Raw genomic sequence first — 17,636 nt, 5'->3', positions numbered from 1 at the left:
GTGTGACGCCGTCTGACACCAACAAAAGTGATGAAAGAAGCTGAGGAAACGTCAGCTGATTCTGAGAAAAGCTTGACAAAACACATTACGTCATGAAAACGTAACAGATTTGTCCTAGAGGTTACGACTGAAAACGAGAGGAATTTTGATGATTTCGGTACACTATTACTAAGATGATTTCATAATGAGAGTAACCAAATGTTTCGCTAAGAACATCACAACGTTCTTTCTTCACGTTAGATAACAAAAAGAAATATTAAGTATTTGCCTAATTAAAGTTAACGCTATCCTAACAAAAGGAATCCTTCTTACATGGCGATCATTAGTTCCGCCAGCGAACCCCACTAGAAAGCTTTTATTTGTATTTAGAACTCAAAAATAAACATCAGTCAGAGACAAGAACATTTCATCGTCTATATATTTTTAGGAGTCTCCACCAAAGAGTTTAGATGGTCGTATTGATGAAGTTAGATTTATGATTTTCTATGTGCAATGACCTGGTTTCACATTTGTGTACTTCGTTTTTAGTGTTTCCCAAGAAATTCTTGTGTTTTTGATTTAATGTGGTCGTAACGTTTTTTGAGACCGTTACTCTTGTCTTTGTTGACTCATGCCATTCCTAAAAGACACAGCGCATCATGAACCTTTCTTTGAGAAATGGCGTCATAAGATGACACTTTAATTTATTTTGATCATGAGTAACTCGAATGTAGAATTTGATCGATTATATGGGATTGTATCAGTTTAGTATTGTATGCAACTTTGAACCCTACCACCATAAAATAATGACGTAAATGCATTAAGAGATGTATCTACTACGCTAGAATCTCTGACGTCTTCTACATCGCTCAAAGCTATTTGCAAACTTTATTACAGCAAGCAAGTCATTTTCCATCGATAATCTTTGTATTGAGTAGATCTAGGGGAATCAAAAGTCTCTTTATGTGAAGGTAATTATCTACTATATGTGTTGCAGTGTTGGTAGCCTTTATTCTCTCTTCCACATTGAATATAAATACCTACTATTATAAGATACCTAACTATGTGTACGACTTACTTATTCTGTCGCTCGATGCAAATGTCTCAGGGACCAACAATGTCTAAATCACAATCTTGCCTAATTTCATCTGAAAAATGTGTTGTGCGTTGCCCAGTGTGTTAAAACGTGGACATAATCATCACAGAAAAAAGTCCAAACAAAAATAAAATTGATCCAAATGCATAAGTCAAATAATTAAACCATTGACCCTCTCCTACAAATAGAATGGCCGTGATATTGATCTTCTCATATCAATCAACATCGGTGTAATCCGATTTGTCAATACAAACAACTATGACTGACAACTGACTGTCAATGCTTGATCGACTGACGGCTATTAGAATAAATCACTGTGTGTACTCGCATGCCAATTAAATCCTAAACATGCAACTTTTAGTTGCACAACAACATTTAAAAATCGTTAAATCTTAAGTATCTTGAAGAAGATATATGGCTCACTTTTAATAAATGCAACACCAAACGTTTATTATCTGTTCATAAAAAGTTAGGAAATAGAAAAGTCACGAAATGAAATGCATTAAACCTAACTGTAATAGGTAAACCTAATTCCAATAGCATTTGTACTGCAAGAAAAACTATGAAATCCATAGAAAGTGTACCCAAAGTACCGCAACTTTGTCTAACAAGAGACTAAAATAAGACCACAGCCCACGTTGAGACGACGAGCTGTCATTTTTTGCGCATCAACAGTTTCACTCTTGTTATTATCGATTATCATGATCGTTCTGGGAAAATCGCTGTATTTAACCGATTTTAATCGATTTTATACCCAGCTGGCAAAAACAGTGGCATCGAAAGTAAAAACTGATGAATACTTTTCCTCAAATTGTTTTCAATGCAAAGGTTGTTTTCAATGTTGTTTTGCATTCGCACCTAGCTACGGTTAAAGGTAATGCAAAAATTAACTAATAAGTACTTTTTTATAGGTCTTATCGTACTTATATGAAATGAACAGTAATCGAAAGTAGCGATTAAGAAAATATCGTAAATTTTAGAAAAAAATACATATGACTACGACCGACTGTCACGCATCGTCAATCTCCACACAGTTAGAATTAACATTAAAATCCTAGCTGTATTTCTTTCTACCTCGACCGCAAGTATTGTGGCGGTTAACCAAGCATTACAAGCCGTTTTCTTTGGCTATCTTAATAATTCCTTGAGCAAGTTCTCTGTGCCAAGGTTCGAGGAAGCGGTTCTCGCCAGGTGTTTATTTATACGTGCATCTGAGAATTAGAGGGTAGTATGTAACCTCGGCCCTGTGCGGAATGCCTGAATGCCTAGCTGGTCATTTAATCACAATCTTCTAGTCATATATTTCCCAGCCGTAGAGGTGAAACTTGTAAATGTCCCAATTGTAACAGACTATTTGTAAATGACATATTTTCGCGCGTCAACTTGTGTTTTCGTGTTTTCATTTTAATTTTCCTTAATTTTAGTGGCGGCGTGATTATTTTAACATGCTAACCGGACTACTTTATTTATATTGAACATGTTGAACATGAGCGGAGCGTGAAGAATTTGGCAGTGCATTTAAAGAAGTTTTGTAAACATATAGGTTACCTAAATAACCAAGTACGAACTACAAATACACGTCTACGAGCAAGGTGAGCTAATAAAAGTGATCTCTTAAACTCGTCTTGATATAGTTATTGCCCCCGTGTTACCCGTTTCGCAACACTGGGCCCTGTGACGGACGGAGGGTGGGCGGCGTCTCATATTTAATCGTTAATTGGTCTCGTTGCCACATTATGCAAGTGATAGCCAGATGAAAATAGATCGTGAAAACAGTAGGCGACGGTACCTATCTTATTTATAAGGTTTAGGGTACGCCCACGTAGTAAATGCGGGGAAGATGTTGACAGAAGTTAGATAGACTACATCATGTAACTTTAATAAGTACTTAATAAGATTCTATGTAGTGTTTTTTTTCAGAGTTACAAACAGTGTAATTCAACCTTCAAAATAACGTCCCAATTTTATCAAAAATTCAAAAACTAAAGAACATGTATTAGTCATAACTCGTTGAACTTTAAGCCGCTACGTTACATATATGGTTGCGTGAGAACCACCATAAATGGTGATTCTAACCGTTTTCGGCAACCGTTAGGATAAACCCAATGCCCATACTTGCACGAGATGAGTTGCTTGACTTTTTGTAGCTAGACGTAGGTAAATGATTTATGTTTTTCCTTTTGAATCTGTGAAATTAGAGCTTCTAATACCGTTTCAGGTTTAAGGAGTGAGTCATTGATATGTTTAAATTGCAATGCTGTTTTTATTTATTTGACATTCATCCCAAACCCTATTCCGCTAAGATTTTGATCTTACATTCTTATTATTTCAGATGCTGAATTTATGCAATATCGGTAAACTAGATGAAAACTAAATCAGCTTGGGGAACGTAGGTAAGTTAATAAAATGTCATAATTTAATGCAAGCTTTTTAAATCTGGAAAATTAATTGAAATTGAAATAATGTAATATATTCGTCATATTTTTTCACATAATGCAGTAACACCGATGTGATTGTCGTCGGCTCATTAAGAAACCAGTGTCCGTCGCAGTAAGATTAATAATGTTATGAAATGTGCGCCAATCTAGACGGTTTGCCAAAAATACTTCGAACGCTCATGTCTCATCTAGTACGAAGGTATTTTAGCTATAACTCAAATAGAAACTTCATGTTCAATTATCTTGTGATAGCGTATTCAATTAACGTAGCCGCTAAGGCCCTCTTTTTTCCTCCGGATTGTATTTCATGTGAAAAGTAGGTGCCTAAATTGAGGTAAATTAAGCTCTCGCGATCTCACAGTCACAATTTAAGGGTCTACTGACTTTATTTATAATTATTTAATAGATATAATAATGATATTGACCGGTCCATTAACTATCCATTAGACGCTTGACCGACCAAGATTATGAAGGACTTTATAGGTGCAATATTTATACGTATGTTCTAATTTCACGTAACGACATAAGTCTTTAAACGACTACTACTACTATTTTAATGTTTTTATTTATTCATATTAGCTATCAAAAATTTAACAAATATTTCATACGAAACTGACTCAAGATTTCCCAGAAACCATTGCTTTTCTTTTCAAAGAAACCCATCCCGTCACTCCTTGTTGGTAAGTTTAAATGTGTTACGGCGCGTTTCCACGCCTCCCCTAATACGTTTACGAGCAGTCCAACGACCCGCGTGAGTCACACAGCACGACAGCTTGTCACAATTTGGTCGCACATTACTTTACGCACGATAACTCTTTAGCACTCATTAGGAATCTTAGGGAACGTTAGCAAAAGTTGGTATTTGGAACTTATTATGGGTGTCTTCAGTAAGAATCCCTTTCGGACTGCAGTTTAAATTTAAGTCCCTAATCGGGAATAAATCTAGACTTTATAGATCTTGGCTGACCATCTCCATACTGAGACAATATTGCTAAAAGTTTTGGATCTAAGAGTCTATGCTTCAACCATCCAGGAGTTCATCCATCATTTGAAAATCAGAATTAACCAAGCAATGATTGCAGAGAAGCTTGCTTTAGTGTCCGAATCTTTTCACTTGCTTACAAATTGAAGTTAAAACACTTCACCATTTTCCTGAACTGGGACATGATCAATAACACATTAGTCAGTTATGGACTCCTTGTACCACTTAGCTACAGTGTACCAGCTACTAATTAACAGCAGTAGGTACCTATTGCGGTCTGAGTGCACAGGATGTGCTCTTCATATGCATTGTTAATTCAATAGGAAAATGACATCACCGGCCTACAAATACAAAATAACAAAACCATACTTTTAAAATAGATACCAACGAGGTTGGTAAATAAAATAGGTACTATGAATAAACCGCATCTATAAAATATAAATGGCAGTTTCAATTGGAGCGTAAAGCATTTTTCCACAAAAATCGAAATAAAAATGTTTGTAGGACGCAATTATTTATAAGATCATTCACACTCATCGCTCTAGTTTTACTTTCAAATGAAATTGTTACTTTTCCGTATTCTTTCACTTTTGTAACGAAGCATGATCGATTTTCTTTTTTATTTTGCATGATCTCTCGCGATACCAATGCAACTAGGTATGTAGGTTCGACTATCCAAAACTACTTAGGTATCTATTTTAGTAGAAAGAGTAGTGAGTAGGTATTAACATTTATTTTACAGATTGCTTTTCCCTTATTATGTAGGTAAGCTGTTATTGGTCATAATGCGAGTAATTTATAAAGCTCAGCGACATAACTTTCGTCTTACGGCCGATCTCAATACTCTACCAAGAGTTAAACTCGGTTAGCTACCAGAGTTTTACTGTTACTTTTGATCTATCAATAACTGCCGTCTCAATAACAAAATTTCCGTAACGTTATCTACAGTTAAAGACAGATAGGTCCCTTCCCTCACAAAAAATGCAAAAAAAGTCAAATTCCCGCGCTCGCTCGCAGTCGCATCTGTTTTGAATTGTTTCGAGTTTTCGACTTGTGATTTGGTTGGAAATCTCACTTGTATTTATAAAGTACCTAGTGTGCAACAATTTTATAAAGGAGAACGGCAGATTTCGTACCGCATATTTCTTTTTATTGTTCAGTTATAGAATTTGTACCAATTATTAAGGCTACTAAGCCATTTATTTTCATGTTAGTGTTGTATTTTTAGAACGCCGGATTAATTAATTATACCAATTAAAAGATTCAAGTAATTCGAGGCTCGAAATGATGAATAATTATTTAAAAATAGAAATAACAGTAAATATTATTAACCAATTACGTATTATACCTTAAAATGAATAATTATTGCATACTATCTTAATAATTAACAATTTAATGATATACATTATTTTCACCATCATTATTTTTTTGTATTGGCAATTATTTTATTGACAGGTAACGAAAATCTTTCAGTCTCTGTTCAGTTATTTGCTGTTAATTAAGAGACAAGCTAGGTAGAACATTTATTTTATTACCATAACAGTGTTTAATATGTTTATGTACCAAGGTAAAACAACCTACATGGATACACTGTAGTACATAACCTTAAAAAACAAAACTGCTTATAACTTTTACTTCCCAAGTTCTAAAAATCTAAGAATTTACAATTTTAAAAATATCCCAAAACACGAAATGTTATTAGCGGTAAGAAAGTCCCATACAAGCCTGCCATTCGCCTTTGGTAAAATTTTTACTAATAACTCATTTACACTACTTTTATTTAATCTAAATCTAAATGTAAATTCCGAGTCAGAAAAATCACTTTCATAGTAAATGCGACTGTTTAATCTGCATTCACCAGATACTGTAGATGTCGCAGAATCAAATACACCAGCTTCATACATCTCATTATCACTTTCATCACTGAACAAATCCATTTTATTATGAAATAAGTTGTAATTACTACGTAAACCAGCAGTGAATCGCCCGATTTCGGGAGATAGCAAATTTTTAACTGACAGTAACAAAAACAAACTAAAGTTAACGGTCAAAATGTTATTGAGACGCTCTTTATTTTTTTTCTATGGATCCACTTAACTATGGTAAGCGGTAAGCCCTCCCATATGTGGATCAAAGTAAAGGTTGATATTCCTATCTATCTTTAGTTTATTGAAACGCACAAATGCGGTTGTAGCTACTAAAGATCGGTAATGTAACAGATGGTTAAAGGTAAGTACGTTATTGAGATCGGCCGTTACAGAGTAAAACCATACACACACTTTTTACTGTCGTTGCCAACCACAGACTATGAGTGATGGGACAATAAAACTTGTTCTGTGGTCCTTTCTCCTCTTTACTTAGAAATTAAACAGCATTTTCACACGATACTAAAACGCTATTGTGATTTGTTTAAAATACTTATGTAGTAAGTGTATACCTAGGTTTAATAGAGATTCTAAGTATAGGTAGTCTAAGTTTTGTATTTTAAATAAAGGTTTTAATTGAACATTGTAAAAGTATGGTTCATGTTTCAAGCATATGGCAAGTGGTACCGATTTGTCAATCTGAAAAGACTTTTCTAGAAGGTCCCATAAGAATAAATGAAATTCGAAACTCAAAATATATTCTTCAAGCCAGCAACAACTGGACACAATTTCTAAATGATTTCTAAGCTTGTGCAGATATTCTCCGAAACGTATGTCATCGATAGAGTATCGAACTGTTAACGTAAATATTTCAAGTCAACGTCCCACTTTCGAAGCACAACAAAAGAAAAAACACACTATTTATTACTAAGACTAACGTTTAGACTATTTTTGGACGAAGCCTGACTATTTATATGTGTGAACGGTTTAGATCACTTTAAAGGAAGCACGGAAGTATTTGGGATAGCGTTGCTCACGTGCCAATGACCTTACGTGTGACTTTAAACTATTTGTAATGAATATTTATTAACATATTCAAGTCCTGGTGCAATAAACATTGATGGCAATTGGTACTCTACAATATGATCTGTTGAAAATATCTTACAGTGCACAACACTACATTGGAGACACATTTCCGTGATTCTCATTCAAATTCAAGACTATTTTTGAAAAATATTTTGTTTGTTAAAAAGAAAATGAGTAACGCTCATTAAAAAGTCGATACATGGACGGCTGCATATAACTCGGATGCCAATGACCGAAACGTGTGAACAAAATACTTTTTTAATAAATTAAGCTTCAGAGCTTTTGGGCGTGTCGCACTCAAAATAATTATGGATACAACAATATAGCTTTTTATATTCTTACTGAAGAATTTCCAAAAGTAAAGTTTATGAATTTTAGTAAAATTAAAACCAGTGTTTTTTCAGTAATTTTTCAAATCTGCGTCATATAACAAATATTTAATTTTCTCTCATTAAATGAATTAAAACTTAAAATTACAAAATTCTCTCTTTCAAACTGTAATTCCTACCGAAAAAACATCTTCAAAATTACATAACCACAAACAAAACTCCACGTCACCACATCCTCCATGAACTCTAAACATAACAGAGAAAAAAAGTGACGTAACTCAAACTCTATGGTCGTGAGAAAAGAGTTTTTAGTTTAGAGTTCGTAATACCGTGATTCGGGATCGTACGCACAATGCATATCACCTCGACATTGGAGACGGGAGCGTCGCGACGGCTATTTCTGTAACCGTCGCACCTCGTTTTTCATCTTCGTACTTTGTAAATGTATTGCAATACACGAAATAGATAAACATGTTATCTGTTATTGGGTATGACAACATTGAGAAGTTATTTCGTAGTAAAAGTTTTCGAAATATAACTTTTTTAAACATTTTGGCCCTGAAAAGTTAAGTTTGAGATTAAAGTTCTAGGGATAGCATTCTGGTTAAATTCACGATATTATGAATGTGGAATGAATCTACAGTTGAGTTTGATAAATTAAGTTTGTCAATGCACGTAAAAAGCTAAACTCTATGGCTGAGGCTGAAAAATGATCAACAAATGACTGCTAAGACATTCAGGCTAGATTAAGGTCTATGTTCGTAATTATTTTGCCTCTAATAAGGGAAGAAATACTTTAATGGTTTTTAGCATATATTTAGAGATTCAGAGCCATGTATATCTATTAGAATTCCATTGGAAATATTAAGAAAACCGATCACAAAAAAAAACAGTAGGTATGAAAAATTTACGTTGTTTGATCTACTTATGACAAACTTTATTATATCAGACCTATTTATTTATTTGAAATCTAGATCATGTCAACACACAAAGTAGGCACAAAAGAAACATCTATTTTGTGATGTATGAAGGAAATAAATCAGAATAGAAAGTGTATAACAAAACAATGGAAAAGTGATGTTGTTTACAAACATTTAACACTTTTGTGTGTCGATCACCTGTATTATTTGGATCCAGGCCATGCAAGGATGATTTACAAGTGGTTATGACGTATCTAGGCAGGTATATAAATAAAGATTATTGTGCTGTACGTTGGTACAAAAGTGCATCGACTTCAGCTCGGCCAGACGATAGATTTGCAGAGACCTGAGAAATCAATTTTCCCGAACATCCAGTACGTGAAATTTTTATAGAAAAAAAACCCAGAATCGACAGCAATGAAATGGTTACCAATAGGTTCTTTATGATAGACCTTTGATGGTGCCAAAAAATCCAGACTGAAATCCATGGGGTTTAGGAGCTATTTCATATTTTCGCAAAAATAGGTTATGTTGAATATATGTTGATTTTAAAGATTATTAACATCAAAGGACATAAAAAAGCAAAGTAAACTAACATATACAAGCCACTAGTAATATCCCCATAGTTTCAGAGTTGGCCTAGGGATTAAAAGGTCTTGTATTTAACCACTCCAGATGCGATTAAGCACCGACCTTACCTACTTGGAGAGGTTTCACAGTTACATGCAACCTTCACAACTGGCTATGATATGTTTTTGGAGAAATTGTCTTTGATAATCATAATCGCGCCATGTGACATTGTCAAATATAACAAATGACTTAGCAATGCAAAACGGTCCAATCACGATTCTGCATTCAACTTCTAACGAACATCAAACAGTAAAAGTAAACTTTTTTGTGAACTAAAATCTTGATCGAAAAAACGTTATAAAAAGAGAACCCCATGGTTTTTAGATGATTTGAAATGATTTTAAAATCCACAAATTATACTGAATCCAATCATACATATGAAGTTCCTGTCGACTCTGGGTGTTTTTTTGGCCATCTCCTTTGAAATTCTTTACTTAGTGATTTTTGTCAGGAGCAATAAACCTTTGTATAGAAAGATAGATCATGTAACAGGGTCTGAATGAAACATTCACCATATTGATATCTGGACTCTGGACGCAACCGTCGGCAGCCTTTAATCTCATAACAAAATTACAAAAGCTTTTTTTGTCTTTGTGAAAATATACATAGAGAATTAAAGAATATTTATAATTTGTGAAAATTAGAAATAGAAGCGTCCTGGCTCCGCCCGACACTATGTTGACATTGAATTAAGTTTTATCGGTGTCAAAGAACCTATTAACATTTTAGCGAAAATCGCGTGTCGATGCTTCTTGTCTATTTTCTATATATTTAGGTCACAGATGATGTTGTTTTTTTTTTCAGTGAACAAAATAGAAACTTTCTTTTTCGAAACGTTTGGGCTTAAAAGCCATGTTTACCTCGTCGTACTTTTAAAGTCCCAACAAACTCATTTGCACAACACAAAGTCATACTTGATCAAGTGTTATGCCTTAGTAATTGGACAACTTGGACAACGTGCAATAAAATTATGTAGGTATGTTCAGTATTAGTAAGGATAACCAGTCTATTTCATTGATATGTATGGACAATAACAGCTACTTTCAAGTAAATACTTAAGGAAAATTTACAGGAATATATCGAGCAATATTCAACATTTTACCAGGCTTTTTGAAGATGAGAAATGTGATGGAAGTGTTTTTCAAATAAATATCAATACCTATGTAAACATTAGCCCTAGTGTACTTTTAATTTTTCGTGAAATACAGTTAAAGCTTTGCTCCGAATGTAAGCAGAGACCGGCTACACACAATACTCAGATAAAATTATTAAATCATAATACAATATTTGTACTATTCTTCAAAGCTAGGTACGGTCGACCATAAACGTGTTTCCATAAATGTGTCAAGACACTCATGATCTTTTCTTTCGACTATTATATCAAGTAAATGTCGTTCTCTGTGAAGTTTTTCTATAAAATCGCGTGCATTTTAGATTATTAACTGCCTCGTCGACCTTAACGAAACTAGAGCGGTTTATTAGAGCAAAATAATTTGACAAATTATGCACGGTGCTCTCTTCATTTTCTCGTGTAGTTGACGCCTTAATTTATAGCTAGATTAGTAAAAGTGTGCAGATTGACTTGCTATTTAGTAACATTATGTTGAACCGAAGTGTTATGAGAACTGTTCGTGCCTGAATAAATAGATACGGGCACGCACTCAGTCGATTTGAGTGCAAATATGGTCACGTTGAATATGCGATTTACAAATTCATATTCGTAAAGCGTCTAGATTTCGTGTAGCGATTAGACGCAAAACTAGCAAAACAACATATTTCACCACACATTGAAATACGTTTTCATGTTTGTGGGTTAATCCAGTTAGTGTACTTGTAGAACATATTGTTAAAATCTGTTTTCTTTACTACAAATCCAGTGCGTCACTTTGGGCCATTTTTCTGTCCCAGTCAGCATATTTAGTGTCACTTGGACAACAGGCGTTGAAAACATCACTGGGCGAGCAATGGCTGACCGAATTCGCGCGTTAATCCCCCGCCAACGATTTGTCCGTACAGTTTTAATTATATCCGCTGCGTTCCATTTTCGCGCTTCGCGACCCAACCGTGCCGCAACGGCTTCCGCGACTTGACGTTGACCCGATCGACGATCGCCCGTCGAATGCATGATGGACGCATGGATAAAATTAAACTCACCACGCTAATTTACGTTCAACAACCCTAACCTGCGATCAAAATCTTCTAGAATATCTTGTATGCACAATGACAAGCCATACATTTTGTTCGCAGTAAAGCATGTTTTATACCATGTGTAATGGCGGGCAAGCGTGCGCTGGAGCGCGATCAAACGAACGGGATGTTCCGTGCTCGTCAATTAAGCAAAATCGCACATTTGGCAATGTTCCCGAACAGTTGTTCCACTCTCGAGTCTTTAGCGTTTGATTCGAGAGCCGAGGGACGCATTACCATTTATGGCTGTATTGCAAACCTTGCACAGTTTCCGACGCGGCCTAAAACGAAAAGTCGCAAAAACTCGGCGCATGGAATTTGTGTCACTAAACTAGTAAACCTTGTACAATTTTATTTGGACCATTTGCTAAGACATTTTGGGAGATTGTGCTGTCTGTTAAACGAACACACTGACAAAAACATTTTCTTGTGAAGATTAGAACGATGATACAGATCACGCTAGGCGTAACGAAATGGAATTTATTACTTTTTTCAGAAAAACATCTCAAATTTTAATTTGGTTTTTGTTTGAATTTTACTTCATTAACTGAAAAGATACGTAAATAGAGATCATTCACGTTGAATACGATTAGTTCTGAAACCAGCAAAGAATTAAGAAAACATTGAACAGAAAATCATACGAAGTTGCTTTGTGTAATACAGCAAATACTATCGTGAACAAAAGTGCTTGGGAAATTATTGGCAGTCGGTATTGCAAATGAAAATAAATCATCATTAAGATAGTTAACATCGCAACAACAGTGCATGCGCTCTCGACGATAGTGAGAATGATCATTCGATTTTGCGATTTTATTCTATGTACATAATTTACTTAGGTATTACAAGTAATTTATTGATACCTAATTTATCTGTTTCATTAAACACAATGTTCTTAATACAGTGACTGTTTAGTCAACAAATATGGCCTATTTAACCCACGTTCATTACATTTGACGGATATACACAATCCGGGACACAAAACACCATATTTAACGCTTTACTAATGAATCAATTTGTGTGGCTTTGATCTTCAAACGCGCACAATGTTCGCCAAACAAACTTGTCCGTCAATAAAGATATTTACTACTCTCATGGGATGGAGATTGCTTTGTGTTGAACCTTGAACGTTGTATGGTTGTCTGTACAAAGCTGTTAGCTTTTTGGTTGAGTGTTAATGCAGTCACACATTGGATCACGCCCTTTTGGCATCAAAGATAAGGTAAAAGAGTATGTTTAATTTCCTATACCTTTTAGTTAATGTAGCAATTCGTAGCATCGTAATTCAAAGCCAGTACAGAGTACATAGGTGGTGCCTTTAAGGGACAGATTCGATAATTAAGCTACTACTGACTGAGATAAATAAAACACTTCTGTCGAATTAACTTTGGTTTTAACCTACTTCAAAAGAAGATTGTTCAGTTTTGTACAGTTTGAAGACATCTCCGTACACAATTTGTTATAAAATGAGAATTTACAATTAATTAGAAACGACTGCCAGTTGTACACTGGGGGAGATGCTTTGTTCAGTTTTCTTTTCATAAAAAGAAAAACTCTTGGAAGTTCGTCGGAAACAGGAGGGAGGTTAACAGCTTCAACTAAACTTCTTTAACTAATTAATCATAAGTTCCACCTGAATGTGACGGACAAGGTTTGGCGTCACATCCGTAGAATTCGCCCACGGTGGAAAGGGCATAGACTACCGACTGTTCCCCCCGTACGTGAGTCACGGGTATTTCCTCCCCTACGTGCGTGGAAAACGACATTTTCAATTAATGTTATTATAGTCAGCTTGTGTTGTGTCTTGTGTACTATTTACTGCATTTACTTTTTATATAATTTCCCATAAAGTTGTGAGAGAAAATTTTATAATATTAGGTCTCGGAAGACGCTGGATGCAGGTCGCCTCCAACAGGTGTCTGTGGAGATCTAAGGGGGAGGCCTATGTTCAGCAGTGGACGTCCTATGGCTGAGATGATGATGACGATGATGAGGTCTCGGAAACCTTTCTTCTTTATATCTAATGGTAACTATCTTGATTGTTTTATTTACGAAGGAATCTTTTTTTATATGCAGTCCAATTCTTAACAAAATATCATTGGAAATCTACCTGACCTACTAATCTAAACATTGCGATCACAACAAGTTGTTTACTGACTGAATTGATTCATTTCAGGAAAACTATAGGGAAAATAAGAAAATGTACTATTTCATCAACTTTTAAGAAGTTTTGCAGCTTACCAGAAAATTCTAAAGCATGAAAGGCTAATGTAGACACAGAATATTACCTGAATGTGTTTTGTTACTAATAATTATTTTCTAATTTTCCCATGTTAACACTCCAGTTGTCAGCAATCATGTGCCATGACAAGTGGATAACTGGGTGATAAGTAATGAGGTGTGACGAGGGGATGATAAAAACTTTACAGCTTTCAGATAGGTTTCACTTAGGGTACCACATTATTACAGTGCTCTTTGATAGTTACTGTATTGGTAAGTTTGGAAGTACATAATCTCTCAATTATCTACTACTTTCATAGCTACTTTAGAAGGAAAAAAACTGGTTGAAATAGTAGATTTCAGTGGCTCTCTCCATTGAAATTGAACCGATTTGATAGCAGTTTTTTCGAAGACAGTTGTGGAGTTGGTAATTTTACTAAATCGCCAAATATTCTGTCTCTGTTTGTGTACGAGAAGAGACCAGGGCCCAGCAGTAGTAGAAAAAAAAGATGATAAATGGGATTCAGTTATTATCAAATCCTACACTTCTCTGGAAAGACAGGCTTTTTTTGCATAGCGGGAAATTGACACTTGGAAAAGTTTCTACTATTTTAGTTGTTTTCCACAACCAAGCAAATAACAAAATCAATACATAACAAACCGATTCAGTATTGTAGTAACGACTAAAGCCTTGTGGTAAAATCGTCAAGTACCAAAACACGGCCGGCCGGGCCCCAAATAATTGCCCACATGTTATCATAAACGCCCACCGTGTTCTCAGAAACGCAATTCGAGCGTGCAGCACTAATTAAACGTTACAAAATCAAAATACTCTATGTACGCAGTTTCATGAAGGATTTTAGTTTCGATTTTTGGTTAATGAAGGGACTGCTATTCATGCTAAGTTGTTACAGTCTCCTTGCCATAAATTGCTAAATGGAATAATTGTGGGAAATCTATATAAACAATAACAATAGCAGAGCCTCTTTTTTATGCATTTTGTTGTAATATAGAATAAGCTACTGTTCATTGTGAAAAAAGACTTATAAGAATCCCTCCATCCAATGATGAGGCTAAGTTAATCGAAGCCAATTCAATAATATTGTAGATCCAAAGCAACGCTCAACGGTCCCAAACTCATGTTTTTTCTACAACGCAGATTTATTCGTTTCATAGTTTTTTATGGGTTGTTATTTCTATCCTAGTCTGTGTCCTGTAATGTAGGTACATATGGTATATTCTAGCTGCGGTTAGCCTAGTTTTAAAAACATATTTCAAATCCAGACATGAGGAAAAATAAATTTCGCTCAAAAAGTGCAAGCGTTGTGTGTTGTGTTAAATTAGATTCACGGTAAATATTTTGATGGATATCTTGTTTTTTGTTTCGGTATTGTATTAGATAGCTGCAGCTACGTCTGCTGTGACGCAGCCGAATGTTTTGCGTTCCTTCGATAATACTGAGAAAGCCACAGAGCAAAGAAATTGGCATTTGGCATTCAGAGTGCATTAGTGCTTTTTGACATTCCGAACAAACGATGCTTACAAAGATATGAAGCTGAGAGATATGACGAGCTTACAGAATTAACTCAAACTTATTTCTGAACTTAGCTTGTGACTTGTGAGATGCTTTCGCACAGCTGTTCGTCATTCATCATTACAGTTTAATACCGTCCCTTTGATGCGCTTAACATAATCGATCTTCGAGAAAAAACAACGCCATTTGCCAAAAGATTCATCCAAATATTTTCGATCTCTTGAGTCAGGTATGCAAGGACAGTGATGTCAAATAAACACACGCACTATACTGCCAGGCCACTTTTTAACAACCGCTCCTACATAAAAACTGTTTCATGCTTTCAGAAAGTGGAACATCAAGTTCCCGCTGGTGGTGTACCGAAGTTCGTTTCTATAAGTGTCCCATTATTATGTTTACGACTGTATGCAGTCAGGTACATACATCGGTTTTGCTCCTAAAGCAACTGTAAAGACCTAAACACAAGTGGTACGGACGCATACATTAATGCTAGCATTCGTATTGTGAATAAACATCGTAATGTAGCAGATAAACTAGGATGGGAGCCAAGACGAAAATATGCCACGGCGCGTTTTTCCATTGGATTTTGCGCTTTGGAAACGAACAGTAGTCGCGACAGATCCGACAGACATCCATTGTTGCTGAGATGGAATGTGATAACGCCAGCGGCTCCTATCACTTATGCTGGCGTCGGATGCTGCACGTACACAGAATAATTTATTAGTCACGCTTGAGATTCATTACATGTACCAGAATACATCTCTAATGACGACACTTTCTTCTAAAAGAGAACGTTGCACACTGTCCCGTTGTTGTTTGTTAACTCTGAGTTTGTTTCGGTCGATTACGACTGAAGGGTGTGGTGTCTGTGAATGATAGAAAGTGTATGTACCTATCTGTGTGTGTTGTGTTCATTGTGTATCTGTGTCCCATGTTTGTGTATGTCTTGCAAGGTCACACGTGGAGTGGTCATGTACGAGACAGGTCGATGCACACGCGTCAAGGTGGGCACGGAAATTTTCATTCAACCGCCCGTTCTATTTACATCGCCGATTGCCACAAATATTGTAAGTGGCGCATCGCGCGCGCACTTCCTCCACACTGACGTAGGCATCATCGGACCTTCGCGTGTCATCCACTTGAACCACACCAACATAGGGTTTAGGAGCCAGTAGGACATCCAGTTCGAAAGTGTTCCCGGAATACTTTGGTGCATCCGGCTGTCTGTCGTCAGACGGCCGTAAAAAAGAGAGGAAGAGCGTTAGAAGAGGAGCATTGTGTGGTTGGTGAATGACAGGCGACGGGTCAGGCGCAGTGCGCGGCGCGGCAGGAGCTGGTGTTTACGTTGTGTTCACTGTCAAGCGTGTTATCGGTTATGTGAGCAGGTGCGGCGCTGGCGTCGCGGCATGCGCGCGCCGGCTATATTTGTGTCGCGCGGGCGTCGTTACATAAAACTGTCGAGTGTCGATCCTCACCTCCTCTATCTTGAGGCTGGTGCGGACCACCTTGCGGGTGACCGCGCTCTCGTATGTCTCCTCGATAGTCTCCGCCATGGTTGCGAGTCGCGGGCGCAGCGGGCGACGCGCGCGGTAGTTGCGCCGGTACTGAGCGGCGCGCGGTTATTTTTAGTCAGCGGCGTGGTACGGCCGCCTCACAGTGGTGTAACTGGCACTCGGGAATCGGGGTGGCGAAGCCGATGGCGGGCTGAGCGATACTGGCCGGCCTTCAGCCCGCGGTGGCGGTTAGGGGCGCTGAATCGCGGCCGCGTACACAGCAAGCGTCTGTTGTGACGCTGCGGGTGATGCGCCCTAGCAGACAAAGACAGGACCTCGATGACGACGCACTCCTGTCATTGACTCCTCAAAACAGCTACATAACATTGTTCTGTGTTAGAGTGACTAACATCGAGTGGCTTCTCTGTTCTTCGCATCACCCGGCGTTTGCCGGCAAGCAGCCAGCTCTGAAAGTCTAATCCCTACATCTATAACAGTTTATAATAAGCTTCTGTTCAATTCATTAAAACTCAGCTGTTCAACACTTGAGGTGGGTGTTAGTACATACCTTAGTACGTCACAGAATCAAGCTAGAGAATAGGAGCTTTTCCTGAAATGTTTTCTGTTACAACAGTGGTCAACATCAGACATCTCGAGGCTGATATCTTAAAATACCTCTTAAAATACCGTAGAAGAGATGTCATCATAGGAATCTCTTTGGATGCTGTGATATGCGATGATTCAGTTATCAACTAACAATATTCAAACTACTCGTCACCTTAAAACGTCTGAAACGAAACGCTTAGAGCCCTCTAGCGGAGAACTACATAACTATAGGTAAAGACACATTACCTCGATCATAGATGGCGTTGTGATAATA

General features: G+C 36.8%; 1 protein-coding gene across 1 annotated transcript in view; it reads right to left on the bottom strand.

Moving 5' to 3' along the window:
• LOC110383896 (tropomodulin-1) overlaps nt 1–17,115 on the bottom strand; it is a 72,063-nt gene extending 54,948 nt beyond the window's left edge. The window contains exon 1 of the mRNA XM_064037139.1: nt 16,739–17,115. Within this exon, the coding sequence (XP_063893209.1) occupies nt 16,739–16,816 (78 nt within the window). The 5' untranslated portion in view covers nt 16,817–17,115. The remainder of the gene's footprint in view (nt 1–16,738) is intronic.
• Nucleotides 17,116–17,636: the final 521 nt, after the last annotated feature.

Source organism: Helicoverpa armigera, chromosome 12 (genome assembly GCF_030705265.1).
Source record: "Helicoverpa armigera isolate CAAS_96S chromosome 12, ASM3070526v1, whole genome shotgun sequence".
NCBI lineage: Eukaryota > Metazoa > Arthropoda > Insecta > Lepidoptera > Noctuidae > Helicoverpa > Helicoverpa armigera.
The sequence above is the reverse complement of the archived record's forward strand: the minus strand, read 5'-3'. Positions and strand labels throughout refer to the sequence as shown.